The sequence below is a fragment of the Erithacus rubecula genome, assembly GCF_903797595.1.
Source record: "Erithacus rubecula genome assembly, chromosome: W".
Lineage (NCBI taxonomy): Eukaryota > Metazoa > Chordata > Aves > Passeriformes > Muscicapidae > Erithacus > Erithacus rubecula.
In genome coordinates, this window is record NC_136690.1 from 2,627,195 (window position 1) to 2,653,969 (window position 26,775).

The window sequence follows — 26,775 nt, forward strand, 5'->3', positions numbered from 1 at the left end:
GAGCCACTCACCCTTCAACAGTCCCATCTGGCCTGTGCGCAAATCTGATGGAGAATGGAGACTGACTGTGGACTATCGGGCATTGAATGAAGTGACTCCACCGCTGAGCGCTGCCGTGTTGGACATGCTGAAACTCCAGTACGAGCTGGAGTCCAAGGCAGCAAGGTGGTATGCCACCATTGACATTGTGAATGCATTTTTCTCCATTCCTTTAGCAGCAGAGTGCAGGCCTCAGTTTGCTTTTACCTGGAGAGGCGTGCAGTACACCTAGAACTGACTGCCCCAGGGGTGGAAACACAGCCCCACCATCTGCCATGGACTGATACAGGCTGCACTGGAGAAGGATGAGGCTCCAGAAGATATGTAGTACATCGATGCCATCATTGTGTGAGGGAACACGGCAATTGAGGTATTTGAGAAAGGAAAGAGGATCATCCAGATTTTGCTGGGAGCCGGCTTCGCCATTAAAAGAGCAAAGTCAAAGGACCTGCCTGAGAGATCCAGTTTCTGGGAGTGAAGTGGCAGGATGGACGGCGCCAGATCCCCACTGAGGTCATCAATAAGATCACTGCAATGTCTCCACCAACAAGCAAGAAGGAAACACAAGCTTTCCTAGATGCCATAGGCTTTTGGAGAATGCACATCCCTGAGTACAGTCAGATTGTGAGCCCTCTCTACCAGGCATCAAGACAACTAGGCTCATAAACACAAACACAGGTGAAGCTGAAAGTCACTAGTGCTTCTTATTAATTTCCAGCAGGCTTACATGAGTCCCTATACTGGTCCAAGTCTCTCAAAATTCAAGGCCATGACTAAAACTCCTCCAGTAACCTCTCATTAGTATATATTTCACAGCATTTCAAGGCTGCTAAGCACTAAATTAATTGATCAGGTGTGGCAGGTAGACCTTGGCTGGCCACCAAGTGCCCACTAAAGTGCTCTCACTCTTCCCCTCCTCAACAGGACATGGGGAGGAAATAAGATGGAAAAGCTTATGGGTCAAAATAAAGACATTGAGATTGTTTGCCAGTTATTGTCAGGGGCAAAACAGACTCTTACATGGGGAAAATTGATTTATTGCAAATAAAAATAGTGTAAGATAGCAAAGAACAAAGACAAAACTAAAAACACATTTCCCCTCCATCCTTCTCAGGCTCAGTTTCGCTCATGATTCTTGTACCTCCTACCCCACAAGAAGTGCAGGCAGATGGAGAATAAGGGGTTGCAGTCAGTTCAAAACACTTCATCTCTGCCACTAATTCTTCCTCACACTCTTCCCCTGCTCCAGAGTGGGGGGTCCCTCACACAGGATTCAGTCTTTCACAAAACTGCTCCAACATGGGTCCTTTTCCACAGAGTACAGTCCTTCAGGAACAGACAGCTCTAGCATAGGTCACCCATTGGGCACAGATCCTGCCAGAAAAAAACCTGCTCCTACACAGGCTATTTCTCCACAGGCTGCAGTTCCTACCAGGAGCCTGTTCCAGTGCCTGGCCCTCCACAGGCTGCAGGGCTGCTCTGATGTGGTCCATCACAGGCTGCGGGGGAACATCTGCTCCAGAGCCTGGAGTAACTCATCCCCCTGCTTCTTCACTGACCTTGGTGTTTGCAGGGTTGTTCCTCTTGCGTTTTTCTCCTTCTTCCCTCACAGTTGCTGCACAGTGCTTTTTACCCTTTCTTAAATATTTTATCACAGAGGCAGCACCAGCACTGCTGATTGGCTCAGCTTTGGCCAGTGGCAGGTCTGTCTTGGAGCCAGCTGGAATTGGCACTGTCTGACATGGGGGCAGCTTCTGGTGTCTTGTCACAGAAGCCACCTCTGCAGCCCCCCTTCCCACCCCTCCAAAGATCCTGGCAAGTATTCTTACACTTATACCATTGCACACTAATTTCACTAGAACTCCAAGCTATCCCTGACATCAATCTATTTGGTTTGTTGCCCCATCACAACCTGGAACTTGAACAAGGTTTCAAGCACAGATTACCACAGAATCACAGAATGGTTTGGGTTGAAAGGGACCTTAAAGATCATCTAGTTTCAACCCCCCTGCCATGGACCGGGATGCCAGTCACTAGATCAGATTACTCAGGGCCCCATCCAACCTGGCCTTGAACACTTCCAGGGATGGGGAATCCACAGCCTCTCTGGGTAACCTATTCCAGTGCCTCACCACCCTCTGAGTAAAGAATTTCTTCCTAACATCTAATCTAAACCTGCCCTCTGTCAGCTTAAAACTGTTCCCCCTTGTGCTATCACTATTTATCCATGTAAAAAGTTGCACACGCTCTCTTTTTTAGAAGCTCCCTTCAAGTACTGGAAGGCCTCAATGAGCTCTCCCCTGAGCCTTTTCATCTCCATACTGAACAATCCCAGCACTTTTGGCCTGTCTCCATAGGAGAGGTGCTCCAGCCTCAAGATCATCTTCGTGGCCTCCTCTGGACCCGCTCTAACAGGCCCATGTCGTTCTTGTGCTGAGGACCCCAGACCTGGACACAGTACTCCAGGTGGGGTCTCATGAAGGCAGAGTAGAAAGGGAGAATCCCCCTCCCCTAACCTGCTGCCCACACCTCTCTTGATGCAGCCCAGGATGTTGTTGGCCTTCTGGGCTATGAGTGCACACTGCTGGCTCATGTCCAGGTCTCCCTGGATGGCATCTCATCCTTCTCTTGTGTCAGTTGCACCGCTCAGCTTTGTGTCATCTGCAAACTTGCTGAGGGTGTGCTAGATCTCACTGTTTGTGTCATTGATGAGGATATTGAAGAGCCCTGGTCCCAAGACAGAGCCCTGAGGGACACTACTTGTCACCAGCCTCCACCTGCACCAGCTGTGCATTTCCTTCTAACTCCTCAGTTTGAGGAACAGATCCTTGCTCAGCCATGACAGTATCCAGCCTGCCGTGCTCAATTTCCTACAGATTGGGATAGGGAGCTCTTGCACTCTTAAGTAACCTGGCCTTAAAGAGTTGCGAGCTGTGGTCAGCCCTTCTGTCCATAAGCACTGTTACCCAGGTTATCTCATTCACCAAGTCCTTAAACAGCTGGAAGTTCTCTCTTGCAAAGTTCAGGGTCTTGACTGCTCCTCACCAGGCTCACACTCCTTGACATCACAAACTCAATCAGGGCACTGTTGCTACAGCCCAGGCTGCCTCCAGTCTTAACCTCTTTAATGGGCTCATCTGCAGCAGTGAGCATCAGGTCCAGTAATGCCTCACCTCTGGTTAGTTTGTCTAATATCTGGACCAGGAAGTTGTCCTCTACACACCCCAGGAGTCTCCTGAATTGCTCAGCTATCAGTATTGTTTTCCCAGTCCGGGTGGTTGAAATCTGAAATTCCCCCATCAGGATGAGAGCTTGCAAGTGCAATGGTTCTTGCAGCTGAAATAAGAAGGCCTTGTCGATCAGATCCCCCTGATCAGTTGGCCTCTAGTAGACCCCCAACAGCAGGTGTCCTTGGCCTGGTTCTTGATTTTTACCCACAGACTTTCAGCCTTTTTATGCCCATCTTTGGCTTACCAACAGGACTGCAGTAGGTATCTCCTTCCCACACTGATTCTAGTTTCAAGTTCTCCTGATTAGTCCCACCAGCTTAAGCCCACAGACCCATTTGTCCCATCCAGGACAGGTGGATCCTATCAGGCCCCAGCATACATTGCCTTCAGTGGTTTAAAACCACAAAGATTTTATACAGGAACCAGTTCAGGAGCCAGGTATTGATATCCTGGGCTTGCCTGATCCTTCCAGAGTCTCCTTCCATTACTGGAAGGATTGAGGAAAACACGACCTGTGCTCCTGAGCTTTTTAGGATTCTTCCCTGGGCTCTAAAGTCTCTTTTGATTGACCTTACATTTTTTTTTGTGACATTGTTTGTGCATTGTTGAAAGAGCAGGAATGGATAGTAGTCTAAAGGCTGAATTAGGCTCTTCAATCTTGTGGCAACATCCCTAATTCAGGCCCCAGAGAGGCAGCAAGCTTCCCTGGAAAGAGGGTCTGGTCTGAGAACATGTGCTTCCACTCCACATAGGAGGGATTGAATGACCATAACTCGATGTTGTTTCTTCTTGGCACTGGTCTTAATACAGGTTTTGTTGCAAGGGCTTGGTCTCCCTGACCATGACAAAATTGCTTGCACAGGTTCCTCCTCTTTCTCATTATGAGCTTCATTTACCATGCCCATGGCCTTGTACCTGTTCTATAAGGGTATGTGAGAGAGTAACTTAGAGGGTAAGGAGGTTACTTTCTCTTACTGCTCCATGCTGCAACTTTCTTCTACCTTTCATTATCCCTTGTGATACTGCCTTCCCTCTGGCAGAAAGCAGATCCTGGACCTGCCTCCATAGTGGCCATATTGAGTTGGCTTCCATACATCATAGAGGGCAGAGTACAGCTCCATTGATGCATCTCCCTCAGACTCTCAAATACTACTCAGTCTGCTGCTCACCACCTCCTGAAGCTCAGCCACCAAGCAGATTAGTTCATCAATCTGGTCACAGCTCCCACAGTCTTGCTTGCAATCACTTTCCATCTCTAGGAATATCCCTTCAGACATCCCACAGACAGAAACCTGAGTGGTTGCATCTTTGAACAGGAGCTCTGTCTGTATGGCTCCATTGGTTTTCCAAGATGCTAGAAGCTCAGGAGAAGCAGAGGACACTGCTTTTTACCAGGTGGCCACCATGCTGCTGCTGCTGCTGTTTGCCTGCCTACTAGGAATATATATGCTTGTTCATTGCAGTCAGGCTGTCAGTTGGACTGATTATTTTTGCCTCCTTAAATCTCCTGTGCTGCCTGGTGCATGTTCTGCCCCTTGCTGTCTCTTTCAGTGGGACTGGGGTCAGTTGCTTGGGGAACACCCTATGTTCAAGACAAGCTTCTACTTGTCCACATGTATCTCTTGTGGATTTTTAAAAATTATATGAGTAACACACTAATACAAAGGTTTGTTTATTTAGAGACTTTCAAAGAAAAATATTGTGGTTTCTTAGATGTTTTCTAGATGCACAGAACATTCACAAGATGGTTGGAAGAACTTTTTAAAAGTCAATATTGAATGTTAATTTATAGCTCCATAAGCAAGCATATATCAATCCTCTTTTCCCTATGAATCATGTACACTTAATGTTTATGACGATACTGTCATTTAGCCCTATATGTAATATACAAGAATAACTGTCATCAGGGAACAAATAAGTTTAAACCGTATATCTCAAATAGTGACCAGAAAATTGAATTAAAATATACTGTTAGACAAATATTTTTACCTTGTGAATAAGCAGAAAAGTAAATTTTAAGAAGGAATATCTAGAAACTTCGATTATATGATTTTCAAAACTAGATTTGTATATTTAAACTTGTCTTTCAAAACTGGATTCTCAGAGCACAGATTTCAAAGTCATTACAAGGCAGGCTTAGGGCAAGCAGCTACTGGAGAATTAGACATGAATGACATACTTCTCTGCTCAGAGAGCTCTGAGAAAGAAGCTATATATTGGTATATTCAGCTGTTCTGAACTTTAAATGCATATAAGAAATAGCATAATGTGCATATTCAATATTTTTTTTAAATCAAAAAGCTAAAAAAAAGGACATAAAAAATTTAAAACTTCAACAACAATATCACAGAATTCAACTGCAATCACAGAATTGTCAGGTTTGGAAGGGACCTCTAGAGGTCATCTAGTCCAAACCTGCCAAGGCAGGGTCACCTACAGCAGGTTACACAGGAACACATCTGGGTGGGTTTTGAATGTCTCCAGAGAGGGAGACTCCATGCCCTCCCTGGGTAGCCTGTTCCAGTGCTCTGCCACCCTCAATGGAAAAAGGTTCTTCCTCATGTTGAGGTGGAACTCCTTGTACTTTAGTTTATGGTCATTGCTTCTTGCCCTGTAGTTGGGCACCACTGAACAATCTGGCACCATCCTCTTGTCACCTGCCTTTGAGATATTTATATGCATTAATGAGATGACCTCTCAGTTTTCTCCAGACTAACCAGGCCCAGCTCCTGCAGTATCTCCTCATAAGAGAGATGCTCCAGACCCCTAATCATCTTTGTAGCCTCTGATGGACCCTCTTCAGTAGCTCCCTGTTATTTTTTGTACCAAGGAGCCCAGAATTGGACACAGCACTCCAGGTGCAGCCTCACAAGGGCTGAGTAGAGGAGCAGGATCACCTCCCTCGACCTGCTGGCAATGCTCTTCCTAATGCATCCCAGAATCCCATTGGCTCTCCTGGCTCCAGGGCACACTGCTGGCTCATGGCCAACTTGTCATCCACCAAGATTCCCAGGTCCTTCTCTGTAGAGCTGCTCTCTATTAGATCAGCCCCCAAACTGTACTGGTACTTGGGGTTATTCCTCCCCAGGTGCAGGACACTACACTTGCCCTTGTTGAACCTCATTAGGTTTCTCTCCACCCAACTCTCCAGCCTATCAAGAATCACTACAAACAGTTTTTGTTAAAACATTAGCCTTGTAGGCTTAAAACAGGTATATGAAGAAATAAGCATCCAATGTTTTAAATGCAAAGATTTGCCATGAAAGGATCTCCTGAATTATAACACTCGTGTTATAAATATGATGTGACAGAAATGACTCAGGGAAGAAAACTTGTAATTTAGAGGACTACTGGCCCTTGCCACTAGTCTTCCACATTCAGTACAGCCTACCACCCTTGCTGCATTAACAACCCCTGATGTAATTAAAAAACAACATTTTCCCTAAACTCTCACTATTATTTCTCTTCTTCACCATGGTACTTTCTGGTAGAACATATTGAGGGAAGGAGGGGTGGGTTCATGTAGATTTGTTGCACCTTTTGAACTGAAAGTTAATTTAGGAGTAATCCTTTTTATCAGATACCTAATAGTCTGATAATTTGCTGTGAGCCAAAACACTTAACCCAAAAGAATAAAACAAATTTCATATGCTAGAACCAAAGACAGAACAAGATTTGTATCAGGAGACAGGCATTTGCTATGATTTTCAGCATGTTATTTGGAGGGGGAAAAGTTTCCAAGCAGTGAAATAAAATACAAGTTTTTAAGTACTGCAAACAGCTTTAATATAAATTAAATTATTACTTACCAAAATCTACTCTTGTTAGTATGCACTGCATTGGATGGTCAGTTGTATGCCTCGTTGTTGTTGCACCACTCTCATAACAAGTTGCACACAAATCGTAATCGTAGCAAATTAAACACTTATATCTGCGACCTCGAAAATTTCCTTTTAAACATGCATCACAGCTGACACCTGTGAACAAAGAAAATTGCCTGAAAATTACAATAATTTCACATTGGTTTAATGATACAGATTTTTTGCTATAGCCCCCAACAACAAAAGGAATTCAACCAAGAAACTTTTATGGAGCTGATGCAGAATGGGACTCAATTTTAAGCATATTTATATCTTTAAAAATACAGTAATCATCCAAAGTTGAAAGTTAAATAAAAACCAGTCAAATGCCCAAAATGATAATTTGTTAGGATATAAATTCTTTTTAATCACTGTTTCCCACTGTTTGAAAGCTTGGTTCAAAACATTCTCAAGGTTAAACAGTATAGTTTGTGAAAACAACAAAACAAAGTCCACAGCAGACCATCCCACAAGTCACACAAAACCACATGCCACCACCAACACATAACACCCCTCCTCCCTGGCTTTTGTGTTTATTTTTATACTTTCTAGTAATTAAATTCTGAAGAATGCCAGAACCATTTTTCACAACATAAACCTATCCAAGAGCAGAAATTTAGGTCTTCTATTTTGAAGTACAGAATAACTTTGAATACATCTTTATTTTATGTTGCATCATCTCTTCAGCTTCTTCCTTTTGAAAGTTCAAACTTTATACTGTAAATCAGTCAGTAACACTGCCTGGATCAGGAAAAACCTTCTTTATCTTCTAAAGGTTTTTTCAATTTTCTCTGTGTAATTTCGGTGCTGTTAATTTAAATAAGGGCAAAGGAAAGTATCATTATCTTTTCATCTGTCAAGGCCCACAAACACTTCCATCATTGCAGTAGCAAATTAAAGGCCTTCATGATAATATCAAGTGTGTACAACATATGCAATATTTTTATTGAAGTCCTTCTTTAGGATCAATTTAAACAAGCTTTTCATAGTTCAGTGCAAATGCAGAAAATTTTATAGAAACAATATCATTGAAGAAAGCACTGACATTGACTCCAAGAAGATTAGTAGAGGAACATCATCATGATTTCAAAACTGCAAATATCCCAATGGTAATTTCCTAATTATAAACTCTATTATCAGATAAAAATCTAGTATTAACACAACTCACCACTACTGCTTGTGATGTCAGGTCCAGGGAGCAAAGTAAATTAAATAGAGAGAATTCTCACAACAACTCTCCAAGGTAGTATTTCTTCATATCATTCTAAAATACCATGTTTTCATTTTGATAACCTGACAGCAGGTGACATAATGCACTACTTTGATACCCTTTTATGTAACAGAAGAGAAAAGCATCAAAAAAAACCAACTTCAGAAATTCAGCTGTTTTTTAATCCATATACTGCATTAATTAAAATTATATAAATTAATTTAAATTATATAAATTAATTTAAATTTTAGAAGTTTGCCCCTCTACACCTGAAAAACAAACAAAAAACCCCACAACCCCTCCCCCAGAACACTGAAAGATAACAGAATGCCAAAGTGAATTGAATGCATCCTAATTAATCTCAGGTTTTAAGGAAAAACGCACACTCTGGAGGGGTTCAATTATAAGCAGGGAATAAAAAGGGCAAATGAATAAGCAAGTTGTGAAAAGAATTCAGCTTCTTCATGAAGTTCTGATTTACATGATGTGACAATGACTTTTTAAAAGCTTTTAAAATTATTTCCTATTCAGTGGAAACAATTTTCCTGCACCTTCTTCAGAATAGCCTCATGGAAATGATCAGAGAAAAAAGATAACCTTGCTTATTTTTAAATAAAATTTTTGATGCATTTAACATTAGAAAATAGCAAGGAGACTTTTTCAGTTTTTCTACTGTTAATTACCAATTTACAAGTACATATGTGAACTGATAAACAGACCCAAATAATGACATGTATACCAATGTTCCCTCTCTTCACTATCAGAATAACCACGGCTACCAAGTTTCGTTAATAAACTTGTTGCTTGTTGTCCTAGGTAACCCAAAATGGTATTATATTCTATATTCATCTGTGCCCAAAAATTTTTACTGTCTCTTTAAGACCCTGTAGCCAGAAAGAGGATCATAGGGCAGGCAGAGGGTCCCTTTTTTAAATCTGGGTTGCCCAAGCAAAGCTTTTTTATGTTTTTGGGGATTTTTGGCTTGTTGCATTTGCTCAACGTGGAGGCATTCCTTTGGGTTTCTTTTGTTGTGGTTTTTTTTGTTTCTTTGTTTTGGTGGGTTTTTTGTTTTATTTTGTTTTTGTTTGTTTGTTTGTTTTTGTTGTTTGGTTTTTTTTTTTTTAGGATGTGCTTTCTGGTCTTGGACTGCCTAGGGGCAAATTCTGGGAGTGCCTGTCTGCACTCAAGGCTTTGGGAAGAGAGGAGTGGAGCAGCTCTGCTTCAGTCTGAGTCGCCCCAGCCTGCCAGCCAACTGCCCAGCTGAGAGTAGGGCAAAGTCCCTTAACGAGTTCTAGCCCTTAACTGAGTGGCAGCCATCAGACTGCCAATGACATTCGCTGATGGAGTTGCTTCTGCTGGAGAGATGGGAAGGGGAGCTGATGCCATTTTCCCATTTGTCTTTCGATCCATGTGCTCAGCTGCAAAACACACCATCTTGGGCGGGGATATCACTCCTCTAATTTAAGGGGGTTTTTTTATGCCTATATAACTCTGTGTGCACATACAAGTGCTAAGGTGTACACATGCATCAATGTACATTTGCTGGTTTGGCACTAAAGATAACCCACAGAAATGATTTTTCCTGAGAGGAGCAGCTAAGACTTCCTCTATGTCTGACAAAAAAACCAATCAGTGACTGATTATGAGAACTGACAACCATTTAAACCACTGAAAGAGATGGACACGCCTCTTTGAAATTCACATTTTAAAATGAACAAACCCCGGGAAGCACTCTTTTGTTTCCAGCTTCTCAGAAGGTAACTAGTCCAGCTGGGCCAGGCCCCATGTGGTCCGCGGAGCTGGCTGGGCCAGGGAGGGGAGGCCCTTTGGCCGTTGACATCCTGGCTGCTTCCCCCTCCTCCCCCAGTGTGGCAAAAATGCTGCCGCTGCTAACACACTCTGGGAGAAGCTCCAGGCAGCCAGGCCTGCCCCATCGCTGCACCCATGAGGCTGGGGGAGAGACAGCTGGGCCCCGTCCAGCAAGGCCCCCATGCACCCCCACTGTGATACAGAGATGGCCAAGTGCTGGGAACAGCTCTGGGCAAGGCCTTCCTGCTGCAGCCTCTGTAGCCCAGGGGGAGGGGGGGGGGGGGCTAAGCCAGGTTCTTCTCGTTCCGTGGAATGGAATGCAGCCAAGCAACACACCACCATTTTTGGCTGGGTCCCTGCTAGAATCCTAGTTCAACTCAGCGCAGATGCCTAAAAGACTGTCTATCGTAAATAGCTCCCAGCCTCGAGCTGAAAGAGATCACATAACCATCTGCAGGCCTGGGCAAGATATGAACTCTTTCACGGCCCAGAATGAGACTGGCAGGTATTTTGTTCTCTCTCCTGAGTGAAAGAAAAGGACAGTGATAGACATGCAGAGAAAGAACATGAAGACACCGAGGTCAGTGAAGTAGAAGTCAGGTCCCAGATGGAATGCATTGATGGAGATGCCTCCCTCTTGGACTGAAATTTCTCTTTTTTTAAGCTGTGGAAAAGAGACTCTTGTTTCTCTATAACTCAGAAATGCATTATGGAGTGGATTAAATGTTCTAACTGTAGACATGAGCAGAGGCATTTCTGCTAAAGTAAACAGATGTTGAAATGGCTGTGATCCCATGAGAAGTTTGAATGGAGAGAAGACCCCTGCTGCCCCCCCCAGGGAAGAGAAGAAAAAGACCTGTGTTTTCAAAGATGAAGAGAGCTTTTGTTTGAACTGTTATAATCCTTAAAGTGTACCCCATAAGTTGACATGGTCCTCGACAACACTTGTGGGAAGACAGGCAAAGAAGGGATTTTTACACAGTGATCAGATTTCCATTCTCCCTGGGCAGCTGATCACTGTGACAATGAGGCCATGAGAAAACTGTTTCTCATGGAGAAGTCTCCTCTCCCTATGGAAGGGGATTACAGCTGGTCTGTGAGCCAGAGAGAGTTAATTGATAAGGTTTACTTCTGAAAGGAATTTTTACCAAGGCTGTTGGTATGGAGATCGAGAAGAGAAGAAGGAGAAGAAGATAAGCAAGAAGAAATCTCCAGCTGGGAAAAGTATTTTTAGAAAAGTTTTGTGAAAAACAGTGGTGGAGACAATCTTGCATCAATGAACATTATGTTGATCTATTGTAACCAAAGAATAAAGTGTAAACTTTGCAGACTGTATGAAAGACAGCATGCTGTTGTAATAAACAGAATTTAGCCTCCTGAAATGTAATGTGTCCTTTTGTATGTCGCGTCTGCCCCAACAGCAACATCTCCCTATGTAAATTGGTGAAAGACTATTTTTAGACACGGTAAAATGATTTATTTATTTCTGTACATTGTCAGTGTGAGAGAAAAGAAGTTGGGGGGGGGGGAGAAGTGTTCTGAAAGTTTTATTCTGATTCTTATTATTTTTTCTTATAGTTTCTAGCAATAAAGTTTTTCTTTGTACCCTTCAAAATCTGAACCCGTTTTGCCTTCCTCCCCATCCTCTCTCACAGCAGGAAATGAGTAAATAATTCTAGTGGGTGCACTGGCGATTTAGCCAGCGCTAAACCCACCACATAAAATGGTGCATTGGCTGCAAAATCTCAAATTGGCAAATCAAAACCACTACACAAAATTCATGCTTCCGTCTGGGAGAAACAAAGCCTTGACAGTACATAAGCTGTGTGCATGTGTGTTGAATTGCAGTCTCTCAAGTGCGAGTGGGTTTAGACATAGCTCTGTGCTTGTGAGTGTGAACAGGCTCTGCAGATGTGAGCATGGCCCTGTGTGTGTGTGTGTGTTTATGTGTACAAGTGTATGCTACTACCAAGTACCAGGGCTCTGTGCAGGTGAGCAGGTGCCTGTGTGTGTGCACTAGCTCTTCACATGCACATACAAGTTAGGCACACCCAGAGACGTGGCTCCAGAAACGGCTCTGGATACACAGCTCTGTGCATCCAGCTACTGTCCCACCTGAGAAAAACAGATGCGTATGTGTGTGTGTGGCCTGGTTTCAGTTTGCAACCAAACAGAAACACCAATTTAATGTAGTGGTTTAGATTTGCCAATTTCAATATACTCATTTTCTACTGTGAGATAGGATTAGGAGCAAAAGCAAGGCAGGCTTAAAACTTAAAGGGTGTAAAGAAAACTTTTATTAACAACATAAAGGAATAATAAAATTCAGAATAAAACCATCAGACCACCCCTCCTTCCCTCTCCCACACCCTCTTCTCCTTCTCAACAACAACATACAGAAACACTTCAGTCAGTTATCAACTTAAGAATAGTCTTTTTCAGTTCACTCTAGGGGGAGTAGTCTCCCCTTGTCAGGCTATAGGGGCTTTTCCACAAGAGGAAAAAACAGTTCTCTCTTGGCTTCACTTTTCATGAATAGCAGCCACCTGGGAATCTGCAATCATGAAACTCCTCCCATCTTCACAGCCTTCCCAGAACTGTGCTTATGGGCCATTGTTGTATTTCACTTATGTGGCTTATGTAGCACTGAGAATGGTTTCTCCCTGAACTCCCCTGTAGCCTGTCTCAGTTTAATCCTTTCCCCTCCCCCTTCCCCTCTGCCCTAAGCTGATTGGCTGGGGTCTGGGTTCCCTCTGCCCCTAGTGGGAGGTTTCAAATACCACAGACAGCCAGTCCAACTTCCTCTTTCCCTCTGGAAGCCCTCGGGAAATGAAGCTTAGAACCCCTTTGGGGGAAGGAGCCTCTTTTGGACTTTTATCTCGTTCCTGCAGGGCTCTGGGCTTTTCCTTAGCACTGAGCTAGCCAGGAAGAAAGTCCAGGTAGCTACTGCAGGCCATGTCAAACTCATGAGGTATTCCTTTTAAGGATAAGGTGTTCAAAAGCAAAGGTTCTCTTCATCTATCTCTCTTTGTTCATGCTTCAACTCTAGGAACAGAGATCTTCATCTTCCCTCGGGGCAAAGGGCCTTCAGCATAGGTGCCTTTGCTCATGATCTACAAGTTGAACACTTGCCCCTCCCCATGCCTTTCTCCACGGTTTATAGGAATCTTTAGTACATTACAGTCCATCCCATAGCTTACAAAAGAATTTTCAACCAAAATGCATGGCATCTCCTCATTCTCCTTCCATCCGGAACCTGACTCCTGCTTCACTGACCTTGGTGTCTTCTCTCTGCTCTTTTTCCCTCTCACTCAAGGGAGGATTGAAAGTCTGTAAGTTTTATCTGAGCATTGAAAGAGTTAAGATCTCACACGGGGAATGCAGAGGCTGCAGCCAGGCCATGCTGGAGCTATTCCAGGATCTCAGGAGACTCAGGCCGTGCCGGGAGGGGCTGGCCTGAGCCAGAAATGGCAGTGTTGCTCTGGAAAAAGGGGGGGGGGAGGGGATGGCCAGGACCTCAGTTGGCCTCCCTGGGCCCCCAGCTGCAGCATGCACTGCCAATGGCCACCCCTCCTCCCTGCCAGGACATGCCAGCTTCCCAGACAGGGGAACCTGGCCCTGCCCACTGCCTGGCCCATAGGCCATGCAGTGAAGCCAGCCCCTGTTACCTGCACTCCTGCTGGAAGAGAAAAGGACCGCTCCCAGTGTTTGCTTGCTTCAAAATGTGAATTCACGGAGGTGGACTAAATCCTCCAATTGGTTTCCCAGGCTATCAACAACCAAACCAGCCTCCGATTGGTCCCATCAAGTCACAGAGGAAGTTCTCAGAGAGAAAACTTCCCTGGATGCCCTCTTCTAAGTGCCAATTAATGCAAAATCAGCACAGTGTGCGTTTATGTGTGTGTCTGTGTGTTGGTGTCACTAATGAGCTCTGATAACTAGAATAGTCCCTGGCTCTCTGTGTACACTCTTCTTGTAGAAATAATTATGTGCCTCTGTGTTTCCCTTTCACAACTGTTAAAACAAGGAAAAGCTGCCTGCCCTAGAAAGAAGGGGAGGCATCCTAGGCACTGCCAGTCATTTTGTCCCTTTTCTCTAGGAGAACTGCCCTTTCCATGATGCTGATGGCAAGTCTTGATGTTGTGTTGCCTTACTCTAGTCACTGTCCCTGTGCTATTAAGAAGGTAACTGCTGAAAATATTGTTCCTCCCTAGACCTACTCTACCTTGACCAAAAATAAGACCTCTTTTGCCCTTTTTAGTAGTTGCCAGTCCTGTTTGTCACCTTTCTCACAAAGTCACCCTCTTCGATCCTACGTGCAGCCAACAGTGTTAATATGGCAGTGTCCCCCATTGGTGACAATAACCAAATCTGTGACAACTGCTGCTTGTGCCTTTCACTTTCCAGTTGTCTTGGCTTGCAGAAGTATGTATTCTATCACCATCTGTTGAAACCAGGTGGGGCAGCGACCTTTATCTCCAGGGGGATATCTTCTGTTAATGGGCCATCTGTTAAAACCAGGCGGGGCAGAGCTCTTTATCTTTTCCACAACCCATCCTTCATCCAGGAATGTTGTAATCCGATACCAGAGGTATAAGGAATGTCTTACCAGTCCCTCCTGTCCTTATCCTATTGGCAGACAACCAGAAATCCCCTCCCTGACCCTTTCCTAGAAAAAGCCAAGACCTGAGATGCGCTTCCTCTTTTGCCCTGCTACCACCCATGCAATAAAGAAAAGGCAAAGGGCCACTCTTTTGATCCTCGTGCTTGTCTCATATGCTAGACCTAGCTCCTTCTTATTGATACAATAGGAAGAAGTTACAGTTTGTAGCAGTTGGCGACTCAACTTTGGGGCTTGTATTAAGAACCCACAGATAGCTGGAATCCCAGTTTCAGGATTTTCCGCTTATTTGTTCGATCAACTACCTCCGTGCTTGGTAGCTGTGTTTATACAGCCCCAGGCAGGAGGACAGAGCCGGTAGCTTGCTTTAGCGCCGAACTAAGTCGGCTCGAAGACAGGCAGCTTTCACGAACCACACAACAGCCAGGTCTGCAGGACAGGTAAAGTCCCTCGTGGGAGGCGTGAACCCCAGTGCCCCTAGGAACGGGGAGGGGGGGTTCCCCCATGCAGACTGGTGGCGGGCTCGGCGCCAGGGCGGGCTAGCAGCCTGGAGCGCCTCAGCAGCAGCCGCGATTTCAGCGGGGCGGCTCCTCCCCAGTTTTCACGGAAACCGCAAGAAAAACCCGTTCGGAACGCAGCTGCTCACGGCTCAGGCATTGTGCAGTGACTGGGAAACCCCCCGAAAGCAGTGCAAGGCTGCAGGGTTCCCCAGGCTTGGCACGGCCGGCGGGACAGAGTCGTGTGTGTTGTGCGGTGTGAGTGGAAGTGAGAGGCGTTGTGCAGCTCTCTTTGGAACAATGGGAGCTGAGTTAATTGCATATCAAAAGAGTGTTTTTTCTCAAATTCAAGGAATTTTGCATGCTGAAAAAATTACAGTTTCTGAAAAACGGTTAAGGTCTTTTGTTTTCTGGCTGTTTTCTAAAATTCCAGACTGCAAATTACAAAATATAAATTCAATTTCATTTTGGGATAATGTGGGAAAATTATTAACATCTAAAGTAGAAAAATTTGACTCTAAAGCTGCTGTATTTCTTCCAATATTTTTACAAGTACGCAAATGCTTATTGGAAACCGAAAATAAAAGACAGCCACAAACAAATTCTTTAAACCATCCCCTCCTCCTCTCCTCCAAAATCCCCTATCCCTGGAAATAGTGAAAAACCAGAAAAACCAGAAAATACTAAGCCCCTCCCCTCCAGCTACCCAAGTTCTGAAAATTTTGAACAGCCTGCTACAGGATTCTCTGTGTTCCCGTCTCTTTCCCTCGGTTTACCTCAGAATAGTTCGGCGAGAAACTTTCCTTTGTCTCACGGGGGGAACCGCGTGTCTAATGGTGGAAACCACGTTTCGATTTCTTCATCTCTTAACCCTTTCTCCTCCTCAATCCCCTTCCCTGCCCCCTTCCCCCCATACCCTCCTGACCCGTTCCTGCTACCGTATAACTCTACACCAACAGGTTTGGCTAGTCGCTTCTTCCCGGCTCAAGTTACAGCTTATAACCCTTCTGATTACAGCGAGTGCCAGACTGAGTGCCCGGAGGCTACAGACAGTCAAGGAAAAAAAAAAAAAAAAAATCGGTTAACAGCAGGGACTCTGTCCCTCCGGAGGGAGAAACTGCATTGCCTCCCAGGCTGATAGATAAAGATACAGCTAGCACCAAAGCTCAAAACTTGGAAAGTTATGTACCCTCCGTTACTCCTGTAGTTTATATGGGTAGAAGAAAAATGGTAATAAAGTTTATCAACCTTTGTCTTACCATTATAAGAAAAAATAAATTTGTAAATCATAGAAAAATTTTGGCCGTGAGAGGGAAATTTTTAAGGGCATGATGAAAGCAACTTTTACCTCAAATGAATTAGTTCCCCATAAATTGAAGGACCTTTTCAGGTGCTTGTTAACTCCCTCAGAATATTATTTGTGGTTTAATATTTGGAAATGTTGTTTAATGGTTCTTTTAACAGAAATTCACCAAAGCCCTATAAATTTCAAAGATTATATTGATGTTAAACAATATGCTTCTGAGATTTTTTTGCAGTTCGTAGATAGACTTCGCTCACAGATTGAGAGGCAAGTCCATGATCCAGAAATCCCAGGCCAGCACCATCCAAGCCTGCGGCAGCTGAAGCACCACAAGCGAGCAAGCACCCAGTGTCACCTGAACAGCTGCAGAATGTCACCTGCTTGCAGTGTAAAAAGCAAGGACATTTTTCTAGGGACTGCCCTCTTAAAAAGTAGAAAGCGCCAGCTCGCTTTTAACATTCAGCGCTATGACACAAATGCAGCGAGTACTACTGTGGAAAAAGCCTCTCTCTTAAAAACAAAGGGGGGGGATGGGATAAAAGGTGTGGGTATACAAAACGAATTAAATGTCAAATGTTCTATTAACCAGGTCCAGCAGCCTTGTGGCCGTGTCAGGCTGGAGACTACCAAGGGTTTTCATTTCAAGTCTACTGTCTGGACAATTGTAACAGTGGACCTGTCAAGCAGCATATTAGACATGACGGTATTTCACATGGAAATGGAGAGTGAGTAATTTCGTTGTGGGAGACACAGCACACACACCCTTAGAAATTGAAATAGCTCTAATGATTATTAAAGAAAAAATATCCTGTCTCATAATATCTTGCAATATTTAGATGATGTATTAGTGTGTGCTGCCAACAACTTAACACTCCAAAACACACTTGACCTAGTGGTTAAAGTTTTAACCTCTGCTGGATTTCAATTGCAGGAAAACAAAATTCAAAAGATGCCATCTTGGAAGTATCTGGGCTTGGAAATTATTGCACGGACTATTGTCCCACAGAAATTGGAAATTATTTGTGCAATAGCAGAGAGGCAGGCTCACCGTTATCAGCCTGAGTTGCCTTTCAAATTCATTGTTTTGGGGAAACTTCCACATCTGCATGGTCTAATGTTCCAGTGAATTAAGGGCAGAAAGATTCACTCTTAATCATAGAATGGGTCTTCCTCTCCCACCAAAGATCCAAAAATATTACACAACCACAGGACCTGATGGCTCAGTTGATTCAAAAAGCAAGAATGAGGCTGCATGAACTGTCCGGTTGTGATTTCACATGCATACACCTGCCAGTTAAACTTTCTGGGGAGGGAAAGAATTCTCCTGAAAGGCTGACAAAAGAAATGTTTGAACATCTGCTACAAAGCAATGCCAGCCTCCAGATATCTCTGGATAGCTACAGTGGACAGATATCAGTTCACAGCCCAGCACATAAGTTGTTTAATGAGGAATTACACCTCATCCCTAGTGAGAAGAGGAGCAGGAGACCACTCGAGGCACTCACAGTGTTCACAGATGCATCAGGGGTCTCTCATAAGTCGGTGATGACTTGGAGAAACCCACAGACTCAGCATTGGGAAGCTGATGTTGAGTTTGTGGAGGGGTCACCCCAAATGGCCGAACTGGCTGTAGTTGTGAGAGCCTTTGAGAAGTTCTCAGAGCCTCTTAATCTGGTAACAGATTCAGCTTATGTTGCTGGGGTAGTGTCCAGGGTGGAGCAGGCAGTGCTCAAAGACATCAATAATGAGCAGCTCTTTAGGCTGCTGTCAAAACTAATCTATTTGGTTTCACACAGAGAGCATTCCTTCTATGTGATGCATGTGAGGTCACACACGGATTTGCCAGGTGAGATCACAGAAGGGAACCGTATGGCAGACACCCTTGCAGCTCCAGGAGAAAAGGCTGTTCATGTTAAACAACACCTAGTGCAAGCCTTTTCAGTGTTGGGGATCCCTAAGGAAATCAAAACAGATAATGGCTCAGCATATATATCCAAGGAGTTCCTAGAGTTTATCCAGCAGTGGGAAGTGGAAAATAAAACTGGCATCCTCTACTCCCCCACAGGTCAAGCTGTGATTGAGCGTGCCCACCAGATACTCAAACAGGTCCTGGTTAGACAGAGCAGTTCCACTGTGTGGATGTCTCCACAGCAAAAGCTCTGTAAAGCCCTGTTCAAACCAAAGGTCCCTATAAGCTAGTAACCTGGGGAAGGGGTTATACGTGTGTATCCACTCCCTCAGGCCCTCAGTCGATCCCCCAAAAGTGGGTAAAACCTTTTGTTCCAAAAAATCCAGCTCCAGAAGAAGAAGGTGAGAAGCAAAATGCCATTGCTTCAAAAAGAAGATGCTGCTGGAAAGAAGAGGAAAATTCTTCATAAAGAAGGACCTTCCGGCAGACAGAGACTTTTAATGTGTTTTTAAAATGTTTTTTTTTCCTTTTAGAGAAAACCTACCCTCCACTCAACCCCAGAAAGAACCCCTTCGAAGTTGTCTTCTTGTTAACAAAAATCAGAAAATTGGTTCAATGAACTGTTTAAAGGCTGGGGGTTCTCAGGGTGGTGGACTTCCATTGTTAAAACAATTTTGTTATTCTTTGTTATTATTTTCCTTGTAATAATGGCATTCGGGATCCCACGTCACTTAGTTTTCAAAGCTATTAATGGTATCATTCCTTCTACCTCTGAAGTCAACCTCATAGAAATTCAAAACATAGAACAATCTAATTCTCCCACCAATTACAAATGTTGGTCAAAATCATAATTCCAATCAAAATAAACTTAATATCTTGCCCTCACTTAATTAAACAAAAAACGGTGAGATATTGTAATCCGATACCAGAGGTATAAGGAATGTCTTACCTGTCCCTCCTGTCCTTATCCTATTGGCAGATGGCCAGAAATCCCCTCCCTGACCCTTTCCTAGAAAAAGCCAAGACCTGAGATGCGCTTCCTCTTTTGCCCTGCTACCACCATGCAATAAAGAAAAGGCAAAGAGCCACTCTTTTGATCCTTGTGCTTGTCTCATATGCTAGACCTAGCTCCTTCTTATTGATACAATAGGAAGAAGTTACAGTTTGTAGCACAGGAAGATATCTTCTGTTAATGGGCCATTGAGTCCCACTGCACGATTGATAAAATTACATCATCCCATTGTGAGATGCTCTACCCAGGGGGAAAAGCCAAGCATTTCCTACCGAGATAAAATCTGAGATGTGGAGCATTAGAGCACCCTTTTTTCACTGCATTCCAGAGGAAAACCAGACCTTTCCACATAATCACTGGACCTTCGGAAGAAAACTGCACCCTTCTACAGGACTGTTGCTTCAACTGAACCACATCTGTCACTGCAGGAGGACTGCAGCCACCATTTAATTGGACTGCTACCAACACCCTGACTGACGGGATATCAAGTTGTATTCTGATTCTGTCAGTATTTTGGTTTGTGGTTTTTTGTGGTTTTTTTTTTTTTATTACTGTATTTTTATTTTAATTTTTTCCTAGTAAAGAACTGTTATTCCTATTCCCATATCTTTGACTGAGAGCTCCTTAATTTCAAAATTATAATAATTTGGAGGGAGGAGGTTTGCATTGTCCATTTCAAGAGTAGCTCCTGCCTTTCTTAACAAACATCTGTCTTTCAAACCAAGACACCAGCATAGAACCACAGCATTTTTTCTTGTCTTGGGAGAAGCCCATGCCACTGGCACACCTCCACAGTCTAGAATGGTAGACACTCAGGTCTTGCTAGTGCAGACAAGCCTGGAGTATCCTAGAGATGCTAAGAACCAAAGATTGGAGGGGAGGTGTGTGTAAGCTAGTAAACATTGCTGCTACAAGGAATCAGAGCCTGGATAAATCCACCTGCTTATTAGAAAAAAAACTACTTGCACTTTCAGTTTTTTTATGCTGATAGCTTTCTTTTTCCATGTAAGCTCAACTAGGATAACTTCGGTGTCTTGGCCAGATGTGATGGCCAGGAGAAACCTGCCTGCAATGATCCATAAGCTAGCACTGCAATTCTGGCCAAACCGACAAGAAGATTGCCTGACCTCTGCTGCTTCTCCTCTTCAGAATACTCTCTAAGACAAAATTAAGAAGTCCAGTAAAAGAACCCAAAAAATAAACCATAACATCCAGACCGGGTGAGAAATAACCAGAAAAGCCCCAAAGATGTCCAAGAAGTAGAGTCAAGCTTCCACCAGCCAGCTCAAGGACTGTTTTAAGTAACACTTTGGGCAGGGAATTTAAATTGTATTGATTATTGATGTAATTGTTCTATTTTAATAGATGGAAATTGCAAATGTTTGTTGAGGGGAAGTACATGGAGAACAGTGAGAAGTGCTGGGGTGGCTTGCTTGGGAATTGACAAGTGGAGTAAGACAGGAACTAGAGGGCAAGACCAGGTTGGCCCCTGTGCTCGCCGCTGAGAAGATTATATAGCCCTGCTGCAGGCAGCAACCTCATAGGCATGGTAAGGTGGGAGTAAAAAGCCATACCAGACCTCTGTGATTCCCTTTTGTCTGCTCCAACCAATTCATGACACAAACTCCACCAATCATTTTGCTGAAAGAAAACCTGAAGGTTTTTTCCTCTTTTGTTCCCACTGTTGTCATCCACACCAACAGATGCTATTATGGCTCATCCAAAATTAAAATTTGACTCAAGAGAAGATTAGATAATCAAAATCAAAAATGAGAAGTAATTGCCTGAGCTAAATGATTTATAAAAAAGGAAAAGGGGGTTTGTTATAGATGGATAATGTGATGGTTGGCTCTCGCAATTAAGAAATTAATATTGTGTATATGTTAAGAGAAGTTTTATTGATGCATAGTTATGTTACTGTGATTTGTTGTTTAGACATCCTTTGTTCTCCCCATAGTCCCCTTCCCCCCCTCGGTATTGTTGCTACCAGACAGCCTTGGTTGTGAAAGACTTGTGGAGGGAAGGCATGTACATGTGTCCCTTTCATAGGATGGGAAAAGCTTTTTGCTAGGGGATGATGGCATAACACCTGACCTCCAATCAAGTTGCAAGAAAGTAGTCTCCACCAAAGGACAGTAGAGTTAAGTGACAGACTTTGGGAGGGGCCAGGGCTGCCTGATGCAACCCCAGGGGTATAAAAGGCAGAGCAGCCATTTTGTAGAGGAGCACATGGGAGATGGTCATATGCTCCTGGCACTGTGTCTCTTTCCTTATTCAGTCCTTTGTTGTATTTGTTAAGGTTTAATAAACCTTTGAAATTTTACAAGTAAGCACCATTTCTCACAGTAACACTAAGCAATACTTACTGTATAAATATACCAGAGCACTTGACAAAGGTGGGTGAGTTAGGAGGAGAAATCCCCCTGAAACACTAATCTTCGAAAATTAGGATTTTAGTTACCTTGCTGAAAATAATTAAAAGTTAGATGTTAGAAGGGAGTAGTTATCTGAAATGTAAATAATTGATTGTCTGTCATTTCATGTTTGTTCAGCTGCACTTAAAATGGGAAAAGACGAAACTAGTGAGCAAATCCAAAGGAACATAGAAAATGCAACCAGAAACCCATTCTTTAGAAAACTGGACTATCCCCAGAAATCATTTGTATTGTCATTAATAGAAAAGGTGAAGAGTTTAGGGTGAGGAAGACTCGTCTTACTTCCTCCTTTTAATACCCCTCCCCACGAAAACGACCCCAGACTTAATTTAAGAAGTCAATCACACATGCTTAATAGCTATTCAAGCTAATTACCATAGGACGAGGGGGATGGGAGGGGCTGTTATTATGAATATGTATTTGTTTGATTCCTCTGCTAATAAATAGACTTTGTGATCACCTGTAATTTTGCAGTGCATATTAGAGGATTACCTCACGCTGCTGCCCAGCACTGAATAAACATACACTTTCTAACTTTAAATTGTTAGAGAGTCTTTTGTCCGTCACAGCTGAGTATCGGTATTAGACCAATACTCATATTTTGATAATTCACCCCTCACTTCCAGCACTACAATAAATAAATACCTGCTCTATAGACACCAGTCTATGGGGTTTAATTTACAGCCTATCTTTCGGGCATCAGTTTTGGCAACCTAGTACAGCAGGACCTCTCTGCCTGGCTGCAAGATCCACTGGAGTTGGGGACTCCCTTGGCACGCCCTGGGATTTTCTTGGAGGGACTATGCACTTCACTGGCTCTCTGCGAGGACAGACAAGGACTGACTGACAGCAGAAAATTTAAGGTATCATAATTTTAAATATTCTTGGTTTGTTTGGCTGGGAAACTCCCATAAGATGGGGGGGGGAGACGTCCCTCACAGGGTGCAGTATCACAGGAGAATTCCTGAAGTTGATACAAAGGGGTTAAAGTCCCTGAAAGAAGTCTGATGACTTTTACTGTTGGTTTTGGTCTTGGAATTTTGAGTTTGATTATTGTATGTGTTGTTTTGTGTATTTTGTATAAAATCAGTGTTTCTTTTCGCTGTTACTGGCTGCTGTGTGTCTGCCAAAATTTTTTGCTGTCTGTGTTGGTGCCTTTACAACTGTCACTGTTTGGCTGTTTGCCAGAAGTTTTTATGGTTTCCTTTGCTAACAGTTTTAATCTATCTCCCATCCTGCTCCAATACTTTATTTCATTCCTTCCATTTATAACATCCCAATTACTTGTTTCATGTGTAGAATACCATGTCAATTCAGTGTCCTGTTGTGTGACCCTTGGGTGCATATTGAGTGTTTTAACTGTAAAAAAAAAATATTGGAGTCTGTCACACCTCCGATATCTGCTGTGTGCGTGGGGGCTGAGAGCTGATGAAAGTAGGATTTGTATTCTTGCTATAAAGTGCAATCAAATCTAAATGAAGTTACATTGAAATGGGTAGTCCCAGCAGTAAGGAAATAGTCAAAAAGAGACCTTTAGGGTGTGTTTTGGCCCATTGGAGGGAGTTAGGAGGCATTCCAGGAGGTAGCCTAAAGAAAAGTGATTTATTAAAATATTGCAACCAATGGTGGCCCCTTTATCGATTGGACAGAGGGGAAAATACCCTGTGAATGGTAATTCAAATTACAATACTTTGTTGCAATTAATGTTGTTTTTAAGGAGGGAAACGAAGTAGGATGAGGCAATGTACACAGATCATTTTTTTACTGATAAATAAGCCCAAATGGCAGAAGCAATGTGGTTTAAATTTGGCTCCGCAGGATTCTTTTGTGTTAGCATTAGAAAAGGATAACAAGCGGAAGATGAAGAGATGCTGTTCTGCCTGTAGTATAGGGCAGAGGTGCTTGAAGTTGGCAGATAAGCATGAAAGAGACAGCGTTACAGATGTTCAGGATTTACAGCTGAACTATTCAAGGCCAGCTGCACATTCTCCTCCAACCGCTCCTCCTCCCATCAAGCCCAAGCAGTAGTGAGGATAAGATGGATGATCCTGGGGAGGGAACAAGTTCAGGGACTCCAATAACAGGACAAACGAGAAGTAAAACTGTTGGGGGTTGGTTCCTTTTTCCCTCTGTGGAATTTTTCCCATTGTGCTGCTAAGGACTTGTTGGCTACACCCTAGCACAGATAGGGGGTAGCTGCACTCCTTTTTGTTCTCTTGCTCACTGGTGGGGTCAGAGGGGAACATCCGGTGCTGATACCTTCCAACCCCTCGCCATCCCAACTCCGGGAGCCAGGTCCTCTGCTGTCAGACACTGCACTGCTGCCTTCCTCGCTTCAGCCTGCTACCTCCAAGCATGCAGCCAAGCACCGTGACCCACACAGTGAGCAGGGGAGTACTTCCTTCATCCTTCTCCTAGCTGGGACACCGCCGACATCATCCCAGCCCTCCGCAGCTGCGCAGGACCTGCCCTGCCCCCACCATTGGTACTGAGCACAGGGAAAGGGTGTCTGCGGCCAAAAAGGACTGGAACTGAGTTACTGTTCTGTTTTGTGGTTAATTTTCATAGCTGTTGTTGTTTTTGTTTGTCTTGTTAGATATATTAGTAAAGAGCTGTTATTCCTACCCCCATATCTCTGCCTGAGAGCCCCTGATTCCAAAATTATAATAATCGGGGGGGGAGGGGGGGGGGGTCCTGCACTCACCATCTCAGGGAGGAGCTCCTGCCTTTCTTGGCAAACACCTGTCTTTCAAACCAGGACAAAAACGGAAAAGGCTTTGCCTCTGATAGCCCCTCTGAGGGAAGTAATAAGTGCCAAGGGAGAAGCAATGCGAGTGAAAGTTACCTTTTCCACTAGTGATCTGAATAGTTGGAGAGAAGAAGTTAGAAATTACAGAGAGGATCCCAAAAAAGTCGCAAAAAGGTTTGAGTTGGTTGTAAAGAACCAGGACCCTGATTAGTGTGATATTGAGCTTGCAAGCAGGGACCCAGAAGCATTAATGGGAAAAGCTTGGAGAGTATATAATAACAGGGACAAGCAAAAACATTAAAGGCTGACCACAGCTATAGTGGCTGTGCTGGATCAGCACCAGAATAGTGGGCACGGTCAAAAACAGCAGAGGTGAAAGCAGCAGAGGGAGCTCAAATCAATCACAACCCAGATTGTGAAGGAATCAGTGTGCATTTTGTAAAAGAGAAAGTCATTGGAAGTGCCAGTGCCCTGACTTGGCAAATCAAGTGCAAGAGTCTGTCACTGCAGCCATCGGTAACAGTGAATGACAAGAACTAGAAGATCTGACCCTAGTGGACCCACTGGTTAAAATGCAACTAGGGAATGATTAAGAAATTGAATTTTTAATAGATACTGGAGCCACATTTTCAGTTTTGAATCAAGCTTTGGTACCTAAAAGTGAAAAATACATTAGAGTCAAGGGAGCTATGGGCTAACCAGAAAATGCATTATTTTTAAAACCACTTGAATACAAAATTGGGAAAAGGATGGGAATACATAAATTCCTCTATTTACCTAATTCACCTAAATCTTTGTTAGGCAGGGATTTACTCGAAAATTTGGAAGCAACAATTAAATTTAAAAAAGGGAAAATAAAATTTAAAGTGTCAGAAAACAAATTAGTTTTAGCATTAGTATTAACAAATGAGTGAGAGACAGGAAATAATGACACTTATTTGAAACAAATATTAAATCAGGTGTACCCAGGGGTATGGGATACTGATATTCCAGGAAGATTAAAATTAGCTGACCCTATTAAAACTGAATTACAAACAGGAGCCAGACCAGTAGCTAAGAAACAGTATCACCTAAGACTGGAAAATAGAAAATGAGTAGAGGCCATAATTAATAAGTTTTTACCATCAAGACTATTGAAAGACAATTTAATACCCCCATATTGCCAGTAAAGAAACCTAATGGAACCTACAGATTTGTACAAGATCTGCAAGGAGTTAATGGAATTACTAAAAGTGTCCATCCAGTAACAGCTAATCCTTACACACTGCTAACAAAATTACAAAAGGATTTAATCTGATTTTCAGTCATAGATCTCAAAGATGGCTTCTTCTGCTTATCTCTTGCAGAAGAGAGTCAGATGATTTTTGCATTTGAATGGGAAAATCCTAGTACAGGAAGGAAAAGCCAGCTTACCTGGACAGTGTTACCTCAAGGGTTCAAAAACAGTCCCATGCTTTTTAGAAATCAATTGGCTAAAATATTAGAGTGATAGCAATCTCCACCTGGGGAAGACAGGTTTCTGCAATATGTAGATGACTTGTTAGTTGCTACAAAAAACTGCTAAAGAGTGCCTTGAGTGCACAGTGAGTCTGTTGAACTTTTTGGGATTAAATGGCAATCTATTTTCTCAACAGAAAGCTCAACTGGTGCAACAACAGGTGACCTACTTCGGATACGAGATCTCTGGGAACCGCACAGAAGGAAGCAATATGTCAAGCACCTAAGCCACGAACTGTAAGAGAACTTTGCGCTTTTCTTAGAATGACAGGTTGGTTGTGGATCTATAATTATAGACTGATTGTAAGACCTTTATATGAACTGGGAAAGGTGTCTCAAAATGCTGTGGTATGGACTCCTGAAGCTGACAAGGCTTTCAAAGAATTAAATCGTGAACTTATGAGAGCCCCAACCCTCAGACTTCCTGACGTGAGTAAGCCTTTTTGGCTGTTTTCACACGAGAGGCAAGGGATAGCTCTGGGAGTCTAAACACAGTGATTGGGCCCCTATAAAAGAGCAGTAGCATATTTCTCCAAACAACTGGACACTGTGAGCAAGGGGTGGCTGGCCTGCCTTAGAGAAGTTGCAGCAGTTCTAATGAACA

At 43.4% G+C, this 26,775-nt stretch overlaps 1 protein-coding gene across 1 annotated transcript in view; it reads right to left on the bottom strand.

The window, feature by feature from the left end:
- The window catches only part of LOC306814061 (E3 ubiquitin-protein ligase KCMF1-like), a 101,405-nt gene that overhangs the window by 20,466 nt on the left and 54,164 nt on the right, over nucleotides 1–26,775 (bottom strand). Inside the window, exon 2 of the mRNA XM_079329771.1 lies at nucleotides 7,079–7,246. Coding sequence (XP_079185897.1) covers nucleotides 7,079–7,246 — 168 coding nt within the window. The remainder of the gene's footprint in view (nucleotides 1–7,078; nucleotides 7,247–26,775) is intronic.